General features: G+C 39.5%; 1 protein-coding gene and 1 long non-coding RNA gene across 3 annotated transcripts in view; one reads left to right on the forward strand and one right to left on the reverse strand.

Moving 5' to 3' along the window:
* LOC136254613 (uncharacterized) overlaps window positions 1-21,923 on the reverse strand; it is a 522,347-nt gene that overhangs the window by 35,176 nt on the left and 465,248 nt on the right. The gene's annotated exons all lie outside the window — the stretch shown is intronic.
* Window positions 3,679-5,543, forward strand: LOC136241511 (myosin-11-like). The gene is made up of 2 exons (XM_066032738.1): window positions 3,679-4,386; window positions 4,453-5,543. The coding sequence occupies exons 1-2, from the start codon at window positions 3,679-3,681 to the stop codon at window positions 4,480-4,482; spliced, it is 738 nt and encodes a 245-aa protein (XP_065888810.1). The 3' UTR covers window positions 4,483-5,543.

Here is a 21,923-nt window from a genome sequence, read left to right on the forward strand (position 1 = left end):
CTAGAGTAGGGACCATATAGCACATCGATAAAAAGTACTGAAACAAGCTGGAGTAGTACACGATATTAAATCACAGTAAAACAATAAGAAGTGTTATATTCCTACTGTGCACAAGATACTATAATGGAAATGCACAGTAGGGATATAACACTTTTTATTGTTTTACTGTGATTTAATATCGTGTACTACTCCAGCTTGTTTCAGTACTTTTTATCAATGTGCCATGGTCCCTATTCTAGTTGAAAATTCTAGATTTTTCTGTGTACTTGTTTGTTAACTTATTTTGTAAATAATTATTATAACTGGTGGGCCTATGCATACCACATCTGAAATGGCACCACGCACCCCAATTATCATCTGAAAAGTGAAGTATTCATTTTCAGCTACGTTCAATGGGTTATGCAGCATTTCAAATCAAGAACTGTTTGAAAAGCACTTCTGCAATCCACGCATACTGAAAGAAAGAAGTGGTGCCACGCCCCAGTTACGGTACAAACCAGAGACAAGTTAAATGTGTTTTGCATGTGCGTTTGACAAAAAAAAAAACACGTCTACACGTAACCTTGTCTGACAAAACGCGTCTACATGCATTTAATGCATGTAACAGCGACTAGTAGTACATTACACTGTAATGGTCTGTGGCTACTTAACAGAGTGCTAAACAAAGTATACAACTCCTACAGCAGCTATGTTAGGGTATGGCACTGCTGCACCGACTATATACGTACGTACGTATGGCTTGTCACCACCAAGTATGTAATTTGAATGACTATCAAAATGACTACAAATATCAGTGTCAGTTATATGGAGTTGATCAGCTATATTAGTATACGTACCTTGTTTATTCTCCAGCCTTTTCCTCACTGGCTAACTACTACTATCTGGTATTCTCTGTGACACCATGCATACATAACCTAAACGGTACATGGCGCGAAACTTGAAATGGGTAGATAGATTGTTAAATAATGTACTGTTAATACTTGTGTTAGTCTTCTACTGTTCATTAATCATTACTAAACTGAATAAAATGACGTGCAAAATCGAATCAGCACTGTCCTATTCGTCAGATGCGTACGCGTTGTTAGCGCATGGCGCTTTGTACACAACATGGTCTTGGAAAATACAGTAGATGTCTGTACATCCCAGTATGTAATGTCAGCCAGTGTTTAGTTACATCTCCAAAATGACCATGGCCATTCGTTGTTTGGTGCTCAGGTTCATGATGTCAGTGTAGCTGCACTTCTCAGTTCATGATAGAAGAAACCGCTTAGTGTGTAAGTTAATTCATGCATACATTATCTGTGGTACAAGAGCCCGTGTGATATGTGTGATTCTCACAGAAAAAAAAGAAAAAAACACGTGTGCACGCAGTAGCCATAAAGGTTACGCGTTTAGACGCAAACACAACACGCACACGCAAAACGCATTTAACTTGTCTCCGGTTTGTACCGTATATCAATTATTGCCTGAAAAGTGTAGTATCCATTATGCTTCTTTGCTGGCTATTTTCAACCTGTTACACAGCAGTACGAATCAAGAACTGTTTGAAAAGCACCTCTGCTATCAAAATAGCCACTATGAAAAATACAGACATTTTCCATTACGAAGGGAAGCCATCATGTGATATCGCTTAATCGACACCTTTTACTGTCAGCAAAGATGAATGGAACACAAAGGAGGACACCGGTAAGTCCATGATAAATGCATTGTGTGTACTGGGGTATGCCAAAAAGCACCTGTCGGGCCGAAGCGACATCGAACAGTGAAAATATCAAGCCCATAGCCTTAGCCGTTATTGAGTTAAGCTTGTCTGAAGGCATCAGTCAGTTATTCAGTCAGTCAGTAGAAAATTCCACTAAATATATACAGTGGAACCTGTCTATAATGGTCACCTTGTGACCAGATATATCTGGCCTTATATACAGGTGGCTGTTATAGAGAAAACCTGAATAAGGTGGTCAGCATCATTTTAGTGGCTATGACCATTGTAAATGAGTAATTATTATTAAGAGGCTCATGCCAACCACAATACAGTCTGAATAGTACAGAAAGGGTAAGGTGAGTCTATGAATGTTGGTTATAGCTATTGAATACACTTAAGCAATAAAGCCTGATAGATTATATAGTATTCCTTGAAAGGCAGGAAGTGTGATAATTGTGCATTAATTGAAACGGTGCTGTGGTACCAGGCAATTGGCTTAACAATCCACCATAAAAGGTAGTGACTACTATACGAAGGAGAAAGTTACGTATACAGTGATTCAAAGACGAATTGTTCGTTATACGCGTTAGACAGGTGACCGCTTAATGCAGATCACAATGCATATATTTGCATGGGAAAATATTTGGGACCACTTGACCATTATGCAGAGGTGACTGCTTAATCCAGGTGACCATAACACAAGTTCCAGTGTATATTTTTGTAAATTTCGTAGCAACTTGTTGAAAACATTTCAGGTCCATTTGAAAACTTGTTTGGGCTTAGTTTTACCTAACCAATACTGCCTCATCATTGTCACAGAAAATTGAGGCCGGTTTTTGGGTGATGTTATCTCGTGGGCCACGCCTACTCCTATGTGGTCCCTACTATACAGTACTATTGTACTGTATGATATTAGGGTTGTGTAACAAAGCTGACCTCACTTTAGCAGCACCACCTGACTTTACTGAGTTTACTGTTATTGTACATGTAAAACATTAATTGTGACTGGATCTACGAAAACCGTTCTTATCGCCCAAGACAGGAAGTTTGATTTTTTCACACAAACACAAAGCTTAATGAATGCACTATCAAGTTTCACTGCCACAGTCCACCAGAGTAAAGTGGTCTGCTTTTGCTGGCTGCTTTTCTAGAGCACAGTGGCGAGCCGTACGAGTGGTCTGGGGTCTTGATGGAGCCCTGGCCAACCAGGAGATGGCTGTGTGTGGCTGTACAGCTCTGTGGTGTTGGACAAAGACCTGTGCTGTAAATTTCCTTTCATTTTAGCCAGTTCTGAGCCCTGAATGGCCTATAACTTGGCCTAATTCATCCCAGCACGTCTCTTTTCAATTTTTGAACACCATCTTGCCCGCCTTCCAGGGCCCCCGCCTCCCACCCCTCTGGAGCTCGACTGATACAGACAACCTCGGTTTAAAAACTATCTAAAATGGCGGGAAACGTAGCTGTTGACTACTTCTTCAGTGGATGATCAGGAAGGTAAGAAATTGTTGTGAAACGTGTGAAAATTTGGTATGCGTAGCTACCACCATTGGCCAGCTACAACACACAGAATATTTAAAACTGATGTTTCTCGATACTTTTAAATGGGCGATAAGACCGGTTTTTCCAGAGACAGTCACAATTTGTATTCACCTGATGATGTAACATAGTCATCTGATGTTGTAGTATAGTCACCTGATGTTCTGGTATAAAAGGTGTATGCTGTTTTAAATCATTGGAGTCTTAAATCATTGAGTCTTGAAGTAGTTCTGTCGCGATAAGCCCTGCAGACGAGTTTTGGGGCACACTGGGCAGGCAAAAACCCTTACATTTGGAGGTCCTACTGAGATAGGAGTGAATGGACAAGACTTAACTTACTTTACTGGAGGAGACTCCCTTACAGACAGTGAGCAATAAGGCTTTAGCTTAGTCCATAAATTGGCCATAGTGGACATTTGTCAATTAAGTTTAGGACAGAAATGGAGCTTTCAGGCCACAGAGAAGTTTATCCTCTGATTTATAGGTGTATTGACATTAAACAATGGCGTTTATTGGCTCAATCTTTAGATTTACCTGTCACTGGAACCAGCTCTGACCTTCAAGTCATGGTGGAAGGGAAACTAAAGGAACTGGAGCAGGATCCTGCAAATGTGGAACTAGTAATGAAGGAAGTTTCAGGTGGACTACAGAGGTTAGAGCTACATGATGAAGGTGGAGCATTCCTTGAAGTTTCAGTGCCAGATAGACGCCCAACTTTAGCTCCTGTTAGTTCTTGTCCCTCATTGGCAAGCTCAAGGGAGAGTGTGTTGGATGAACTTACTGACACAAGATTACATGAAGCCTTGGAGAATGCCAATGCTGAAGTTTGCTCACTTAGACAGTTGTCAGAGAAACAGAGGTTAGCTTTAATGGAGTGTAAGTGTTTGCTTTCAGACACTGAGGAGAAAGCAACAGAGCTGGCCCTTAAGAATCAGCAGCTGACCAAGCTACTTGCCGAGACTGAGGCGAGAGAGACAGAGCTGGCTCTTGAGAACCAGCAGCTTACAGAATCACTTGCTAGAACTGAGGAAAAGTTGACTAAATTAGTTTTTGAACGTGAACAGTTAGGAAAACATTCTTCAGATTCCGGAAAACATTCTTCAGATTCCAAAGTGGAACGTCTTAAACATGAACTCCTACAGGCTACGGTTAGAGTTAAGGAGTTGTGGAAACACATGTGTGATCAGATCCGTGAGTTTGATTATGCTTTGTAGGAGAAGGACAATGAACTAGAGTTTCTATAGAAACAGACAGGAACGAAGAGTGCTGTGACTATGTCGCTTGCAACTGAGCAGACTGTGTTGTCTGGACACTCTAGCAGAGCCACTAATGTTAGCGGGCCCTTACCCTCCTCTACTATTGATCTCCACAGAGATACCTTGTTTCCCAATCAAACAGTTTGGGTTCTTCCTCAGCATGTAACCACTGTTGTTGACAAGCCTGCCAGCAATGGAGTCACAACGTCATCTAAGCTACTTGGGTAGTCTCATATGCCACCACAATGGAGTCAGGTCCACCTTTACAGGTACCCCCAACCAGTTGTTTTACCTTTTGTGTCATTTCATACAGGGCTACCTAGTATTGTCTCTAGTAATCCTGCAAGGACTATGTCTACAATGATGCCCTAAGTTTGGAATGTACCATGCCCTGGGATGCACATGAGTACTGCTATCTCTAGTAGCCCTTCAGTAACACAAGCAGCTCTCCCAGTCTCATTGAGTGATACTTCAATGCAGCATCGAGGTAAAGCCCCTCCAATAGATACTTTCACTTGGGAAGATGCTGAAACCCGTTTTGATGATTGGCTACCAACATTGGAAAGAGCTGCAGCATGGAATAACTGGACTGATAGTGAAGCGCTTATGCAATTGGCTGGATATTTGTGTGGTAGAGCTTTACTTGAGTGGAATCTGATGAGTCAAACTGAACATAATACTTACAAGTTAGCTATTTCTGGATTGAGAGTATGATTAGATCCTAGCAGTAAAACATTGTGAGCTATAGATTTTAGACACATCACTCAAAAGGAATCTGAGAGTGTTTCTGACTTCATCAGAAGGTTGAAACACACATTTCAGCATTTCAGCTGACGTTTGGTCATGACCCTACTGTATGTCAGCAGAAACTAGAGATGTGTTACTGTATGGTAAACTACAGAATGGCCTGTGAATTGATCTCGTTAGTAAAGCTACAGCTATCTCCGGAGCCCAAGCTATAAAGAGCTTTGCAAAGGTGCAAAAAAATGAGGAGAGAATAGCTCGCAGAAATGAAGTGGAAAAAACAATATACTAAAGAGTTTTCATACCCACAGACTAACATAAATAGTCAACGGCAGGATACAACAACAAAAAAGGGTTACAGTAGACCCTCGGTTATCCGAATCCCTTTGTTCTCAGGCAATGATAAAAGTGTTCAGATAAGTGAATAGTTCGGATAATTGAAGCCCATACATTTATATACAGAGCTCCGTTGAAGTACTCTAATAGAACGCACACCTATACTCAAAATACTCTAATAGAACAGTCATTTTCAATTCCGGATAATCGAGGTTCCGGATAAACGAGGGCCGGATAACCGAGGGTCTACTGTACAAGAAAAACAATTATCCATTTCAAAGGCAGGTTAGATGTTATGTATGTGATAGTCCTGATCACCTTGCTCGTGATTGTAAAGCTAGCAAGAGTGAGAGTCACGGAAGGAAAAACTGGGTAGTCAGAACTGAAGACAAACCCATAGAGATATCTACAAACAATTTTTCAAAGTTGGTTGATTCTTTTTTCCCACCCATTGAGGCCTCAGTGTCCACAGTCCAAGGTAAGGAAGTTACACAGATTAAGAGCATTGAGGTACAGATTGAGGTACTACCAATCAGAGGAATTATAGATACTGGCTCTGACATTACGATACTTAGTGGAACTGCATTCCAAGAAATTGTTACAGCTTGTGGAATTAAAAGGGAGCAGTTTAAAGCACCTGATAGAACCGTTTGTACTTATGGGCACCAACCATTGAAGTTGGATAGACAACTAGACTTACAGATCAAGTTTGGTGAGAAGTCAATGTGTGAAAAAGTGTAAGTTAAGTTAGATGCACTTGTTGCATTGCTACTTTCTGAGAATGTGTGTTGTAAGCTAAATATTGTTACTTACCATCCTGATGTCCAATCAGTTCTTCCAGCTACAGATCAGAGTAAGGTGAAGAAGAGAAAGAACAAGGAAGCCAGGATCAGTCTTATCCAGACTGTTCGCTTACCTGCTGATAGTTCAGCCTTGGTTCAGGTAGAAGTTAAGGAGTCAACAAATACTACTTACCTTATGTTAGAACTTGACCAGTCCTAGCATGACACACTTATGGTAAATGATTGTCTAATAAGGAATGATGGAAGTGGTAGTGCATCTATTATTGTGTTTAACACTAGCTTGTATACTCAGGTGCTTAAGGAAGGTATGTGTTTGGGGAAGGCCGCTAAAGTTAATCTGATTCATTCCAAGGCAGATGAGATTGGTAGTCATCATTCTGAGGGGAAGGATGATTCGTGTGTGATGAATGTTCGAACTTTTTCAAATGAGCCCATTCACTGGAGGAAGCAAGAATTAGGGAAACAGGTGACATGTTCTTCTAATTCTGAGGTGTTGTCTTTGGCAGAAATGGACAAGCTACTTACCACCCTAGAGGAGTATCATCACATATTTTTCGATTGCTGAAGGAGAAAGAGCATTACCACCCTAGAGGAGTATCATCACATATTTTCGATTGCTGAAGGAGAAAGAGGAGAGACCAGTCTGGTAGAGTTCAACATAAACACTAATGGTGTGACTCCTATCAAGCAAGCAGCACGACGAGTTCCATTTGCAGCTTGAGAGGAGATTGTTGTACAGCTGAGCAAGATGCAAGAGGAAGGAGTTATACGGGCATCAAAGAGCCCATGGGCAAGCTCCATAGTGTTAGTAAGGAAGCATGATGGCTCATTAAGATTTTCTGTCATTTACAGAGCATTCAATGCAGGTGTTTCCGCTGCCACGGATAGATGATCTGCTAAACAAATTGGGTCAGTCCAAGTACTTCACAACGTTAGATTTGAAGTCTGGCTACTGGAAGATCAGAATGGGTGCTTCTAGCTGGGAGAAGACAGCTTTTGTGACTCATAGAGGATTGTATGAATTTTGTGTTATGTCCTTTGACATCAAGAATGTGCCTTCTGTTTTTCAAAGGTTAATGCAGAATTTGCTGTTGGTTTAAAGAAGGACACTGTACAGGGATTTGTGGATGTGTATTTGGAGGACATTATTGTGTTTTCCAGAACATTCAGTGATCATTTAATCAACCTGCAAAGAGTATTTGAGTGTTTGAAGGAGGCAGGCTTGAAACTTAATCAAGAAGAAATGCAGGTTCTGCTGTTCAGAAGTGGAGTATTAGGACTTCTTGTCACTCCTAGTGGTTTTAAACCCAATATTAAGAACATAGAAGCAGTGAAAAACTTTCCGGTTCCTACAACATTGAAAGAGCTTAGGAAATTTTTAGGGTTAACATCACATTACAGGAGATTTGTCAAAGGCTACTCGTCCTTAGCACAGCTGTTGTATGCCCTAACAAGGAAGGATGCACTATACCACTGGACAACAGAATGTGAGTCTGCCTTTAACCATCTCAAGTCTTGTTTAATAACTGCACCAGAACTTGTATACTAGGGCTGAAACGAATCTTTCAAGTAGTGCTTCGAAGCTTCTTCCAAGATAACTACCGAAGCTTCGAAGCTTCTTTCAATTGAGTATACTGTTATAACAATGTATGTATTCAATTACAGGCAGCAGGATGCAAACAAAGAAGTTTCCATTACATCAACAGTACCAGTAATAATATTATATAGTAGTAATAGTACTATGAATAGTTAGTACAATACAGTACTATTAATAGTTAGTACAAAACAGTAGTTTGAATAGTTAGTACAATACGGTGAATACAAAACGGTAGTTACAATACAGTGGGTTGAATAGCTATAGTACAAACACACAACTCACTGCTAATGTAATGATAAGTAGGATAAGTTCACTACTAATGTAATGATAACTTGGATAAGTTTTTGTTCAAAAAAATTAATGCGTTAACATTTTTTGGTTTTAAAGAACTTCTTAACTTAGTGACTGTCAAACCTGCTGTAGAGAAAACTCTTTCTGAAGAAGTGGTTGTAGCTGGCATGCACAGTAGTCGTCTCGCCACATTTGAAACAGCTTTGAAGCGACCAGCATTCAATTGCCACCATATAAGTGGATTGTCTCGTCTAGGTGGAGGAGGTTCAGCCAGATACTTTTCCAACTCTGTGCTGAGGGAGGGTTCTGCTACTGCTGATTCCTCACCAAGGAGTTTGTCCAAAGCAGTCAATCTCTTTGGTCGTTTTACATCAGATGGAGAAGGTTCAGATGGAGAAGGCTCGTGTGAATCATGCTCACATTCTTTATACATCTCCATCAGCTCTATTATTCCTTTCTTTAGGGTTTCTTTTTCGGTTTCTGTGTATCTACCCAAGGTAAGATTTTTAAATCGAGGGTCAATAATAGCTGTCAATAGCATTGGGTGTCCAGCATGAAGAGAATTGAGTTCAAATCTCTCAGAGATTTCTGATGACACGATTTCTTTGAATTGCTTGATTACACCAGAATCTGACACATCTGGCTCTAGCTGGTCAAGCATACCATGTAATATTGGAAACACACCTGACATTGACACATTCTCTTCGTAACTCAAAAAGGTCGTTGCAGTACTAAAGTTTTCCAAAGCTTCTACCAATTCTTCAACTAGTTTCCATTGCTCAGATTTTAAATCCAAGTATCTATCACTGGGTTTTGTTACCTTACTATCTGAAAGTACAGCATTTATAGGCCACCGGAGTTTCAACAGGCGATCTAACATTTCATATGTCGAGTTCCATCGAGTGACACAACTGTTGATCAATTTTTTACCAGACATGTTCATGTCAATTTGTTTCTGTTTAAGTGCTTCAGATGCTACTACACTGTGATGAAAGTGTGTGACGATCTTCTTCGCAGCAGCAAGTAGCCTGTCAATGGAGTTGATTGTAAACCCGGCTAGTATACAGAGTTGAAGGCAGTGAGCAGTGCAATGCAAGTGTTGCCAGTTTAGTTCATCATGCAAAATTTCCATGGCGGCCTTCATGTTGGATCCCTGGTCATGACTAACCATCCTGACAGTATCTACAATCTCCCATTCTTCCACAACTTCCTTCAACTTTTGTGCAATGTTTATCCCCGTGTGCCGCTCTGAGAAAGGTAAGGTTTCCAGTACAAAAGCCTGTAGCACCCAGCTGTTATCAATGTAATGCGCTGTTACGGTGATATAACCTTCTGTGGCGATGCTTGTCCATATATCTGTGGTTAACGATATAAACACTGCTTCCTCACTTAGCCTCTCTTTCAGGCGTTGTTTACACGTTGCGTGTTTAAGGTTGACATCGGCGGTAAACTGTTTTCTGCTTGGCAAGACATAACCTGGCTCCAAGTACTTCATCAAGTTACGAAAACCATTACATTCAACAGTTCGAATGGGGCGTAGGTCTTGAACAATCATATGAGTCACTCTGTCACTTATATTCTTTGCACGTGCTTCACTGCATTTCGCAGGTTTCACGAATCCATCAAGGGTAGACGCCTTCCTACTCTCCGTCGTGGTCGTCTCAACGTCCGGACAGTAAAGCGTCGAGTGTTTTGACGCGAGGTGATTCCGGAGGTTTGTTGTCCCGCCTAAATAGGCGAATTCCTTCTTACAAATAGTGCACATGGCCTTCCTACGGTCATGAAGTTTCTTATAAAAGTTCCACACGTCCGAAACTGTTCTATTTCCAACCACGCCCAGGTCGCTTTTGTCTGACGCCATTTTCTTTTCTAAACTTGTGCGCAGTGCGCATGCGTATATATAAACGTGCGAATATTCGAATGGGCACTGGCAGATCCGGAGCCTCTGTCAGCTTCGAAGCTTCGGATTATTCGAATAGTCCGTCTCAGCCCTATTGTATACCCAGGAATTTTGTACTGGAGATGGACGCAAGTATTTTGGGATTGGGCGTGATTCTATCACAAGTTCAAGATGTTGGGAAGTTGCATCCCCTAGCATATTGTTGCTCTCTCTCAAAGTCTGAGAAGAATTATCTAGTTACAGAATTGGAGACGTTGGCAGTAGTATGGGGAATCACCCACTTTCGGTATTACTTGTATGGACACCAAGTGACTGTTTACACAGACCATGCTGCGGTAAAGGCAGTATTGGAGACCCCTAATCTCACAGGCAAGCATGCTCGATGGTGGAGCATGATTCATGGTAGTGGTGTTGGAAGATTAGAGATTATACACAGAGCTGGGAAGGAAAATTGTCATGCTGATACACTTTCCCATCAGCCCAACTTACTTGCACCTGAGGAAGAGGATGGAGAACTAGAAGTACAAGTAGACAAGATTGCCTCAAGCAGGATACCAGAAAATATTGTTGATCTTCTAAATAAACAGTCCGCTGATGACACAACTGATTCTAATAGTTTTAGTTCACAACAGTTAGCAAATCCTGAGCTGATACTGTATTTAAGAGATGGTGTGTTACCTGAGAATGGGCAGCAGGCACAAGAAGTGATCACCTTAGCACAGAGGTTTACCATGTTAGACAATATACTATGCTGTTTGAATTCTAAGCAAGGAGAATTACCTCAGATAGTGGTCCTACCTCACTGAAGCAACAGCTTATGGAAGAACGTCATGCTGGAGTCCTAGCTGGTCATTTTTCTGGTCCACAACTTTTTAAGATGATTTCTAGAAGGTGGTGGTGGAACCAAATGTATAAGTACCTAATGGATTATGCTAGAAGCTGCCCTCAGGTACTGTTGTGGGAAGGTCAGAACAGAAATCAATTCCACCCCTGAAGCCAATTGCTGTTGATCATCCCTTCCAGATTGTTGGAATAGAAGTCAATTCCACCCCTGAAGCCAATTTCTGTTGATCATCCCTTCCAGATTGTTGGAGTTGATATTATGGAACTTCCTCTAACCACTAGGGGAATCAAGTATTTAATAGTTTTTCAAGACCTATTTACAAAATGGCCTATGGCGTTTCCTACACCGGATCAGAAGGCTGAAAGAATAGTTCGACTATTAGCAGAGGAGGTTGTACCACTATGTGGAGTACCAGAAGCCTTATTGTCTGATAAAGGAACTACTATTTTGTCAACTTTAATGCAGGGTGTTTGTGGGCTACTAGTAATTAAAAAGTTGAATACAACTGCCCATCATCCACAGTGTGATGGCATGATAGAGAGGTTAAACAGAATATTTAAAGCAATGCTGCGGAAACAGGCAGCTAAGTTTGGATCTCAATGGGACACTTACCTTCCAGGGGCTTTATGGGCCTATCATAACATGCCCCATAGTTCCACAGGTGAGAAGCCTTCTTATTTATTGTTCAGCTTTGACTTCCGCTCGCCAACCGAAGCAACACTAGTGCCAACCATTTCACACCAGCCTGTTGACATCAGTGATTATTGAGAACAATTAGTTGAGATGCTTTCTTCAGCAAGGACTATGGCAGCAAAGGAAAATTGGGAAGCTCAGCATAAATACAAACATCAATATGACAAGGTAGCTACTAACCCAAGGTACAAAGTTGGGGACTGGGTGTTTGTTTATTTCCCTTCAGAGGAGACTGGCAAATTACGCAAACTGTCTCAGCCTTGGCGTGGCCCTTTTCGAGTTATTTCAAGGAATGACCCAGATGTGACCATTGTTAAAGTGTATTTCCCAGATGATCCACCATTACAGGTTCACCAAATGAGAGTCAAGAATTGTCCATTGTCATTTCCTTGTGCATACTATTGGTATGGAAATAAAAGATCTAAACCTGGACAACTACCCAAGTGGGTAGAATAGAGTCAACCACAACTAAAGATAACTGGTGAACCAGCTGAAACAGTACCTTCAAAGAAGAAAAATTAAATATAGAAAGCGCAAGTTAGCACCAAGAGGCACAACCAGACTATCATCGGTTCCTCAAGATGGTTCAAGATGTTCCCCATACAATTTATGGAGCCGGAAATCAAATGACAACCAGAGCTCGGGGTCAAGCTTAATCATCGGAGGGGATATGTAACAAAGCTGACCTCACTTTTGCAGCAGCACCTGACTTTACTGAGTTTGCTGTTATTGTACATGTAAAACATTCATTAATGTAGTCACCTGATGATGTAACATAGTCATCTGATGTTGTAATATAGTCACCTGATGTTCTGGTATAAAAGGTGTATGCTGTTTTAAATCATTGGAGTCTTAAATCATTGAGTCTTGAAGTAGTTCTGTCATGATAAGCTTTGCAGGCGAGTTTTAGGGCTTACTGGGCAGTGGGCAGGCAAAAACCCTTACAGTTAAAATAAACAGAATTCAAATTAAGCCTCATTCAGCTATGTAACTTTTGATTGTTGCTTTACCCCACCATTGCTTTGTTACCATGAATACTAACTTGTTAAACCAGTTACACAGGTATTGTCACTCCTTGTGCAAACTGCTTTTCCTTTTTTGTGTAGTTGTAGCTTAAACAATGGTTATGCTGGAGCTACAGTATAACAAAGTGTAGGAGTTTGCACTACAGTGTACATACCCCTAAGAACCACTGATTATGTTCATTAATTGTTGACATGACATGACATTTGTAACAAAGCATCGACACTTCTTTAACATTTTCAAAAGAAGCTTTGGTGGATGTTTTTAACCAGGCGCACGCCCACAGCCGGCCAAAGGCCGGCTGTGAGTGTGCGCCTGGTTTACTGTAATTATTTCCGTAAAAGTGTGTGTGTGTACCTATCTATCTACCTATCTACCTATGTTTGTCCGTACGCACCCACGTGAGCAAAATCGTTTAATAACGGTGAAAGCAGCTTTTACGTAAGAAGTAAAAGTGAAATGAAGTCTGTATTAAACTTCTGCACAGGTGAACTTTGCTCTGAGGTGGTTTCTTTTCGGCGGACTGAACTATGGGTGTGGTGACTTTCCTCAGACTACCTTCCCCTTGAGGTTTTCAGGCATGTAGCAACTGAAAAACAACGGTGCAGGCCTCGTACACTGCCAGGAATAGCCTATCGCTTCGAGTTGAAAGGGGGCGTATCCGTTACGTACGCGAACGAAAATGAAGAGCAGCTTTGAGGCTTTGTCGAGAGAATTTGTGGGAAAAAACACGTTAGTCACACTATAAAACAGTTTAGAAGATAGTTTTGTGCGTAATATGTTGGTAAAAGCGGTTTATTTAACAAACGCTTCCTTAGCAGTGCATAGCAACGTAATTGAATGAATTACAAATATTTCATGAATTACGAGAAATAGCTAATTATATTATTGCACAACCCAAACTACCATATTGTAAAGTAGTAATACATAGTTGGTTAATTCATAGTAGTATATACTGTCTATAGTTATTCCAGATGAGTTAGCTACTTGCATGGCGCCTGGTTTTTAGAAGTAGCACAACATCAACTTGTTGTACATTCATTCCAACCCTACTATATCAAATTGATGTATAGTGTAAAGTTACCTTTTGAATAAAGGTGAAATTTACCCAGTTCACTGGTTCACTTATTAATTGACCAGGGTAATGGAGAAAGAAATGGGACACAAAGGAGAACAAGTCCATGATGGGTGCACTATATCTGCTGTAGTTAACTTGGAAAAAAGGATGTCTATAGCAAATAGATTTACACACTGTAAATGCAGTAGTGATCACAACACACTAACGCCGGTGTGATATTGTTGTCCAAACTGACACATCCTTATAAGAGTAGTATGCACACCGTATTAGTCACACTAATAATAGTGTGATCATACATGTGCAGCTGAACAAAACACTTGTGCATTCAGGAGCGGATGGATAGCATGTGACAGCTTTTATTATCAAATTCAACCACTTGTCATTAATGTCATAGTATTATTGTGAAATACTACATCATCTGCACTTCTGTAATTCGTAATACATTCCTGGAATGTCAACAATCTACAAACAGTACACCACACCATTAGTCGGTCAGCAACTTACTGCTTTCAAATCTCTACTTAAACATTGTTTTCAAAATGTATGTAAAACCTATATCACCAAGCCAGACATGGGGCCAAGTACATGAGTACTTATACTTACGTAAGTACACTTAAGTACAAGTTTGAAAGTACCTGTACTTTACTTAAATACTTTCTTAATTACTGCAATGCACTTGTACTTATACTCAAGTGTTTTGCCAAGTGATTGAGTACTTAAAGTACTTGTACCGCAAACATTGTAGTTTGTACACAGTGAGCGTCAATGAAAATGAATTTGATGAGGTTGTAGTTTTCAACTTCATTCATACTTTTACAACCTTACTATGTATCATGTAGTCACAACCATTTGTTTTTCTCATTGAAATTCTGGTATAAAACAATGCTGTTGTTCATATTGAGAGTAGAAGAGAATGGTTGACAAAAATTTGAAAGTACATGTTGTCCTTGCAATTCCTGAAGTTTGAGGCTGTAAAGCTACATGCAACTACTGTAACGAGGGGCTTTTTAAATTAGTGGTAGCACTTGGTAAGAAATTATCATTTATAGCGCATGTATCCTTCTACGTCAGACACCACTCCTTGTGAAGAAGACAACTCAACTGTGATAACTGAAATTACTTTAAATGCTGAACTTGATGACTATTTGTAAACCCATGCATGTGTACCAAAAAAAACCAACCCTGAAAGCTTTTTGGAAGGATAATCGCAAAGCATATCCTTACCTTGTCATTTTGGCAAAAGATGTTCTTTCAGTACCTGTATCATTTGCCCCAATTAAGTGGTTATTTAACATCGCAGGAAAAGAATTTAAACCTAAGTAGAGTAGACTTATATTGATTTAAATTTAGAGATTATTTTTGTGCCATGTAATGGTTCTGTGAATATAAAAACTATACCTTGCATGTTTGTACCTCAAGCTTAAGTTATTATGCACGGCTGCATAAATTTTGCTACTGTACTTGTACTTTACTTAAATACTTCCGGTATGTACTTGTACTTTACTTAAGTACTCTTGTGATTTCAGTTGGAGTACTTGTACTTATACTTCAAAAACTCAAAAGTACTTGTACTTTACTTAAGTACTTTTACATGTACTTGGCCCCATGTCTGCACCAAGCCTGGAGTTTGATTGAGGGTTTTAATTTCACTCAACTAAGGCTTACATGTTCTACCCTAAGACATGTTCTGGCCTCACTGATCATCAATGCACAAATTTTCATCTCTGTTACAATATTTTCATTTCTGTAATGTTGTCTGGTTTCTGATGACATAATATTTTTATTACTTGAATGTGTTTTATCTAAAGGAAATTCTATGAGCCAATGTGATACAACTTTGTGCATTGATTTTAACTGTTTGTGCAATGGCTTAGCACAAAATAAGTTTATAGTTATATTTACAAGTACACGAAAACATTTAGAATTTTCAACTAGAGTAGGGACCATAGCACATCAATAAAAACTACTAAAACAAGTTGGAGTAGTCCATGATATTAAATCACCATAAAACAATAAGAAGTGTTATATCCCTACTGTGCTCAAGATACCATAACAGAAATGCACAGTAGGGATATAACACTTCTTATTGTTTTACGGTGATTTAATATCATGGACTACTACAACTTGTTTCAGTACTTTTTATCAATGTGCTATGGTCCCTACTCTAGTTGAAAATACCAAATCTTTTTTGTGTACTTATTTGTTAACTTTCTTTGTAAATAATATTATTATGACTAATGAACCCACGCATGCCATATCTGAAATGGCACCGCGCACCCCAGCTATATCAATTACCATGTGAAAAGTGAAATATTCATTATGCTTCGTTGTCAGCTATGTTCAACCCATTACGCACATAAGAAAAGAAAGAATAGTGTCGCATGCCCCAATTATATTAATTATTGTCTGAAAAGTGAAGTATCCATTACGCTTTGTTGTCAGCTATGTTCAACCCATTACACAGCAGTACAAATCAAGAACTGTTTGAAAAGCACCTCTGCAATCAAAATAGCCACTATGAAAAATATGGACGATTTCCAATATGAAGGGAAGCCATCACGTGCTACCGCCAAATCGACACCTTTCACTGTCAGCAAAGATGAATGTGACACAAAGGAGGACACTGGTAAGTCCATGAAGAATGCATTGTACATACTGCGGTATGCCAAAAGGCACCTGTTGGGCCAAAGCGACGTCAAACAGTGAAAAAATCAAGCCTGTAGCCTTAGCCGTTATTGAGTTACGCTTGTCTGAAGGCATCAGTCAGCCAGTTTCTCAGTCAGTAGAAAATTCCATTGAATATATTATTTATATTTTTAAATTCCGTAGCAACTTGTTGAAAGCGTTTCAGGTCGATCTGAAAGCTTGTTTGGGCTTAGTTTTACCTAACCAATACTGATTCATCGTCGTCAGAGAAAATTGAGGCTGGATTTGGGTGATATTATTTCGTGGGCCATGCCTACTCCTTTGTGGTCCCTACTATACAGTTACTATCGTATTGTATGATAACACATAACATCAATAGTATGATGATTTTATAACCATCCTATTACATCAAATTGATAAGAGATGCCACAGAATATCTAATTTTTAACACTAGAATCATCTATAGCAGCAGAAAATGGCTTTTCGTTTACAAATCTTAGTGTCATGCACACCAATATGCAGTCACACTGCTTGTCTTGTGTGCTTTATACACCATAGTATACTGAAAGTGTGCCTGCACCCCATGGGTCTGCTGCTGATTAAGTGTGCTATAACCACCTCAGTTAACAGTGCAGGCGCTTATTTATTCAATCATAGCTCACGATTGGTATAAGTTATGAAGACGGGCAGTCTGTTCACCATGAACTGGCAAATCGATCCCTACTATACAGTACTGTATGATATCAAAGTTGATGACATCCTGCACTATATACAAGAGTCCATAAATGATGCAAGGCACAAGGAGTGTCCAACTAATTATACCAGGCGTGTTTGGCTGTGAGCATGCACCTGGTTTCCCTGGAGTTGTTGTCATGAAAAAATGTGTGTGTACGTATCTATCAACTTATCTATGTTTGTTCATACACACCCACATGAGGAAAAGTATTAAACATAAAACCTGTGTTATGCTTCTGCGCAGGTAAGATTTCGATCAAAAAGTAGTTTTATTTTCATTTAAATACAGGTAGTGACTCTCTACAAACATTATGAAGGGCATTCCCATTAGGATTTTCAGGAATTTAACAGCTGGAAAACAGCACAACAGGCCTTGTAGTCTACCATGGAAAGAGTAGATCCCTTTGATTATAAAGGGGGCATGTCCAATAGATACGGGAATTAAAATGAGCAGCACCTTAAGGCTTTGTTGAGAGAATTTGTGAAAAAGCCTATAAAACTGTTGAGAGAAGATACTTCTATGTGTAATATGCAGTTTACTTGTTAATTACAAACCAGAGTCAGTATTCACAGAGATTGAGCATAATACTGTGAAAGTATGAGACAGAAGATATGAGCTTTAGTTTGCCTTGCATTAAATGAGTGGTTCGATGTTGTTGTTGTTGTCGGTTTTTTTTTTTTTTATTGTCACATTTTCACTGTCACGCTGGTTGTAGGACACACCTGGAAGAGAAAACTCTTTCAGTGGATTTACCTTTTCATGGACTCAATGGTATAAGTTGCGTCTTAGTAGAGTACTGTATTCATATTTTCTGGTCATTTAATTAAGCATCTGTAGTACATTTTTTTGTATTGTCACTGTACGAATCAATTTTTCTGTTGTTCCCACTTTATAGCACTGTAATTTCAAAAGTTCTTGGCTTCTAGAGCTTAAATGTTAGTCAATCATTCCTTTGGCTATTTGGATAGTGAAAATGTAATAAAGTGAAATTTCCAGTGCTCTTACATTTGGGGTTCTTGCAGTCCAGTCGCATTTGCATGTGATGTCACAACATCATGATTATTTATAATGCGTATAACATCACAATGTTCACAATTAATCCCACAATTGATATAATCCCCCATCCCTACTAGCAATACAATTGTGGATACCATGAGGATGCTGGATCTTAATGCTCTGAGAGTACTACTGTAATAAATGATGCAAAGCCACCTGCTAAGTATAACCATGCTGATACTGTATACGTAACACAATTTTATGACTGCACTTAAATAATTATAATTTTATTCTGTAAATAATATACTTTATTGCTTAAATCCAGTGTTCTGTTTTTACCCAAGAACCTTGCTGTTAGCTGAGTGGTGTTTGTTTGAACTTCAAAATGTCTGTGTTTAATTGGATAATATTGGATGATAGTGTATTTCTATGGGTGCAGGTAAAAACAAACTGTTATGGCTGTTATCAATTATCCAAATGTTTTGTCCAACAACAGTGGGGTTGTTTGCATAGCTGAGGTTATACCATGTATATGCAGCTGTACTAAACAGTAAACATTTCTAATAACATTTTAACTTACCAAATATTCTCTATTTGACATTTCCCTTTTGAAGTATCATTGTTATGAAATACTGTGTACTATATGTAGTATACAATATGTACCACTTTATGTAGGCAGATGAAAGGAAATTCCAGTGTACATTGTTGATGTTACTGATCAACATATTGTTCACCAGTTTATGTTATGTCACAACTATCAAACTGTTAATATCAAGACACACAATAGTGTGTCGTGCGGCCCAAGAAGCCGGCGCGCCACACCGTGAGTATATTGACAGAAAGAAAGTAAACGTCATTTTCACACATTTGTATCTCGGTGATACCTCATCCGAATGGAACCAAATTTGCTGCAGAGTTGCCCGCCAGCTAGGGGAGTCTATATTCCGAATTTGAAGGAAATCACTCAAGCCATTTCCGAGATACGAGTGGCCAAAGTTTCGTTTTTTTTTCTTCGTTTTTTTTTTCTTCGTATTTTCGCACACTTGCAAAAATTGCTATAACAAGCAAACGCGTACTCCGATCGCCTTGAAATTTGGCACACAGAAAGGGAGTCCAACGGCGAATCCTAGCATCAACTTTGGTACAAATCCGATGAATGGTTCAGGAGTTATGACCGATTATTCGCGTAAAACAAGATCGATTTGTTGTCACGCCTACAGGGTAAACCGCTTCATGGAATGAGTTGAAAATTGCTATGTAGATGGAGTAACCATAGTAAGAGTGCCTTTTGGTGGTTTGAAAGGAATCGAGATAAAGACCACGGAGATATGACACAAAACCCAACCTGTGTCACAATTACGCGATCGATTTTTAGGAATAAAAAAGTATTAGTTTTCACGCCTACTAGGAAAACCGCTTAGAGCAATGAGCTGAAAATCGGCGTATAGCTGGAATAATCTTCATAGAAAGTCCTTGCAGTAGTACAGAAGAATCGGATTACAAACCACTGAGTTATGATTCGAAAGCCAACTCCGTGTAGCAAATGCGAGATCGAGATACTCTAATAGAACAGTCACCCTAATAGAGCATTCGGCTAATTTATTTACTCCATTATAGAATTTTATTACATCACAAGTTATTCTGTAGGGAGTTCAGCTGCAAACAGTTAATCTTATAGACAGTTCAGCAAGAAGACAGTCACCATGTAGAGAGTTAAGCAAATATATCACTATAGAGATTCAGAACATTACAAGTCACACTGAAGAAAGTTCAGCTATAAACAAGTCATGCACCCTGTAGAGAATTCAGCTACAATTAAGTCACTCTCTAGAGAATTCAGCTACACAGAATTCAGCTACACACAAGTCACTGTGGAGAGAGTTCAGCTACAAACAAATTACCCTTTAGAGTGATCAGCAATGAACAAATCAACACAAATCTACCTGTAGAAAGATAAGCTAGAAACAAATCACCCTGTAGAGAGTTCAGCTACAAAAAATCACCCTGTAGAGACATCAGATAGAAACTAGAAACAATGTAAGAAGTTCAGCTACAAGCAATCACCCTGTAGAGAGTTCAGCTAAAACAAATCAACCTGCAGAGAGATCAACTACAAACAAATCACCTTATAGAGAGTTCAGCTACAAACAAATTACCCTGTAGAGAGATCGGCTACAAACAAATCAACCTGCAGAGAGATCAGCTACAAACTAGACACAATGTAAGGAGTTCAGCTACAAGCAAATCACCCTGTAGAGAGTTCAGCTACAAACAAACCAACCTGTAGAGCGATCAGCTAGAGACAAATCACCCTGAAGAGAGGTCAGCTACAAAAAATCACCCTGTAGAGATATCAGCTAGAAACAAATCACCCTGAAGAGAGGTCAGTTACAAAAAATCACCTTGTAGAGAGATCAACTACAAACAAAACACTTTGCAGAGAGCTCAGCTACAAACAAATCAACCTGTAGAGAGATCATCTAGAAATAAATCAACCTGCAGAGTGATCAGCTACAAACAAATCAGCTTGTAGAGAGATCAGTTACACACAAATCAACCTGTAGAGAGATAAGCTAGAAACAAATCACCCTGTAGAGAGTTCAGCTAAAACAAATCAATCTGCAGAGAGATCAGCTACATACAAATCACCATATAGATAGCTTGGCTACAAACAAATTACCTTGTAGAGAGATCGACTACAAACAAATCACCCTGCAGAGAGATCAGCTACACACAAATCAACTTGTATAGAGATCAGCTACAAACAAATCACCCTGTAGAGAGATCAGCTACAAACTAGACACAAAGTAAGGAGTTCAGCTACAAGCAAATTACCCTGTAGAGAGTTCATCTACAAACAAATCAACCTGTAGAGCAATCAGTTAGAAACAAATCACCCTGAAGAGAGGTCAGCTACAAAAAATTACCCTGTAGAGAGATCAGCTAGAAACAAATCACCCTGTAGAGAGTTCAGCTACAAGCAAAACACCCTGTAGATAGTTCAGCAACAAAGAAACCACCATGTAGAGAGTTCAGCTGCAAACGAATCACCTTATAGAGAGTTCAGCTACAAACAAATTACCTTGTAGAGAGATCGGTTACAAATTAATCAACCTGCAGAGAGATCAGCTACACTCAAATCAACTTGTAGAGAGATCAGCTACAAACAAATCACCCTGTAGAGAGATCAGCTAGAAACTAGACACAATGTAAGGAGTTCAGCTACAAGCAAATCACCCTTTAGTGAGTTCAGCTACAAACAAATCAACCTGCAGTGAGATCACCTACAAAAAAGCACCTTGTACAGAGCTCAGCTACAAACAAATTACCCTGTAGAGAGATCGGCTACAAACAAATCAACCTGTAGAAAGATCAGCTACACACAAATCACCCTGTAGAGAGATCAGCTAGAAACTAGACACAATGTAAGGAGTTCAGCTACAAGTAAATCACCCTGTAGAGAGTTCAGCTAAAACAAATCAACCTGCAGAGAGATCAGCTACAAATAAATCACCTTATAGACAGTTCAGTTACAAACAAATTACCTTGTAGAGAGACCGGCTACAAATTAATCAACCTGCAGAGAGATCAGCTACACACAAATCAACTTGTAGAGAGATCAGCTACAAACAAATCACCCTGTAGAGAGATCAGCTAGAAACTAGATACAATGCAAGGAGTTCAGCTACAAGCAAAATCACCCTTTAGTGAGTTCAGCTGCAAACAAATCAACCTGCAGTGA

Source organism: Dysidea avara, chromosome 1, assembly GCF_963678975.1.
Source record: "Dysidea avara chromosome 1, odDysAvar1.4, whole genome shotgun sequence".
Taxonomy (NCBI): domain Eukaryota; kingdom Metazoa; phylum Porifera; class Demospongiae; order Dictyoceratida; family Dysideidae; genus Dysidea; species Dysidea avara.

What these genes read in the sequence shown, in the direction of transcription:
- LOC136241511 (XM_066032738.1), top strand. Translation starts at nt 3,679, where the DNA reads ATGGAGCTTTCAGGCCACAGAGAAGTTTATCCTCTGATTTATAGGTGT. An exon ending in ATGAACTCCTACAGGCTACG is followed by an intron (nt 4,387 to 4,452) that starts GTTAGAGTTAAG and finishes TATGCTTTGTAG; the next exon opens with GAGAAGGACAATGAACTAGA.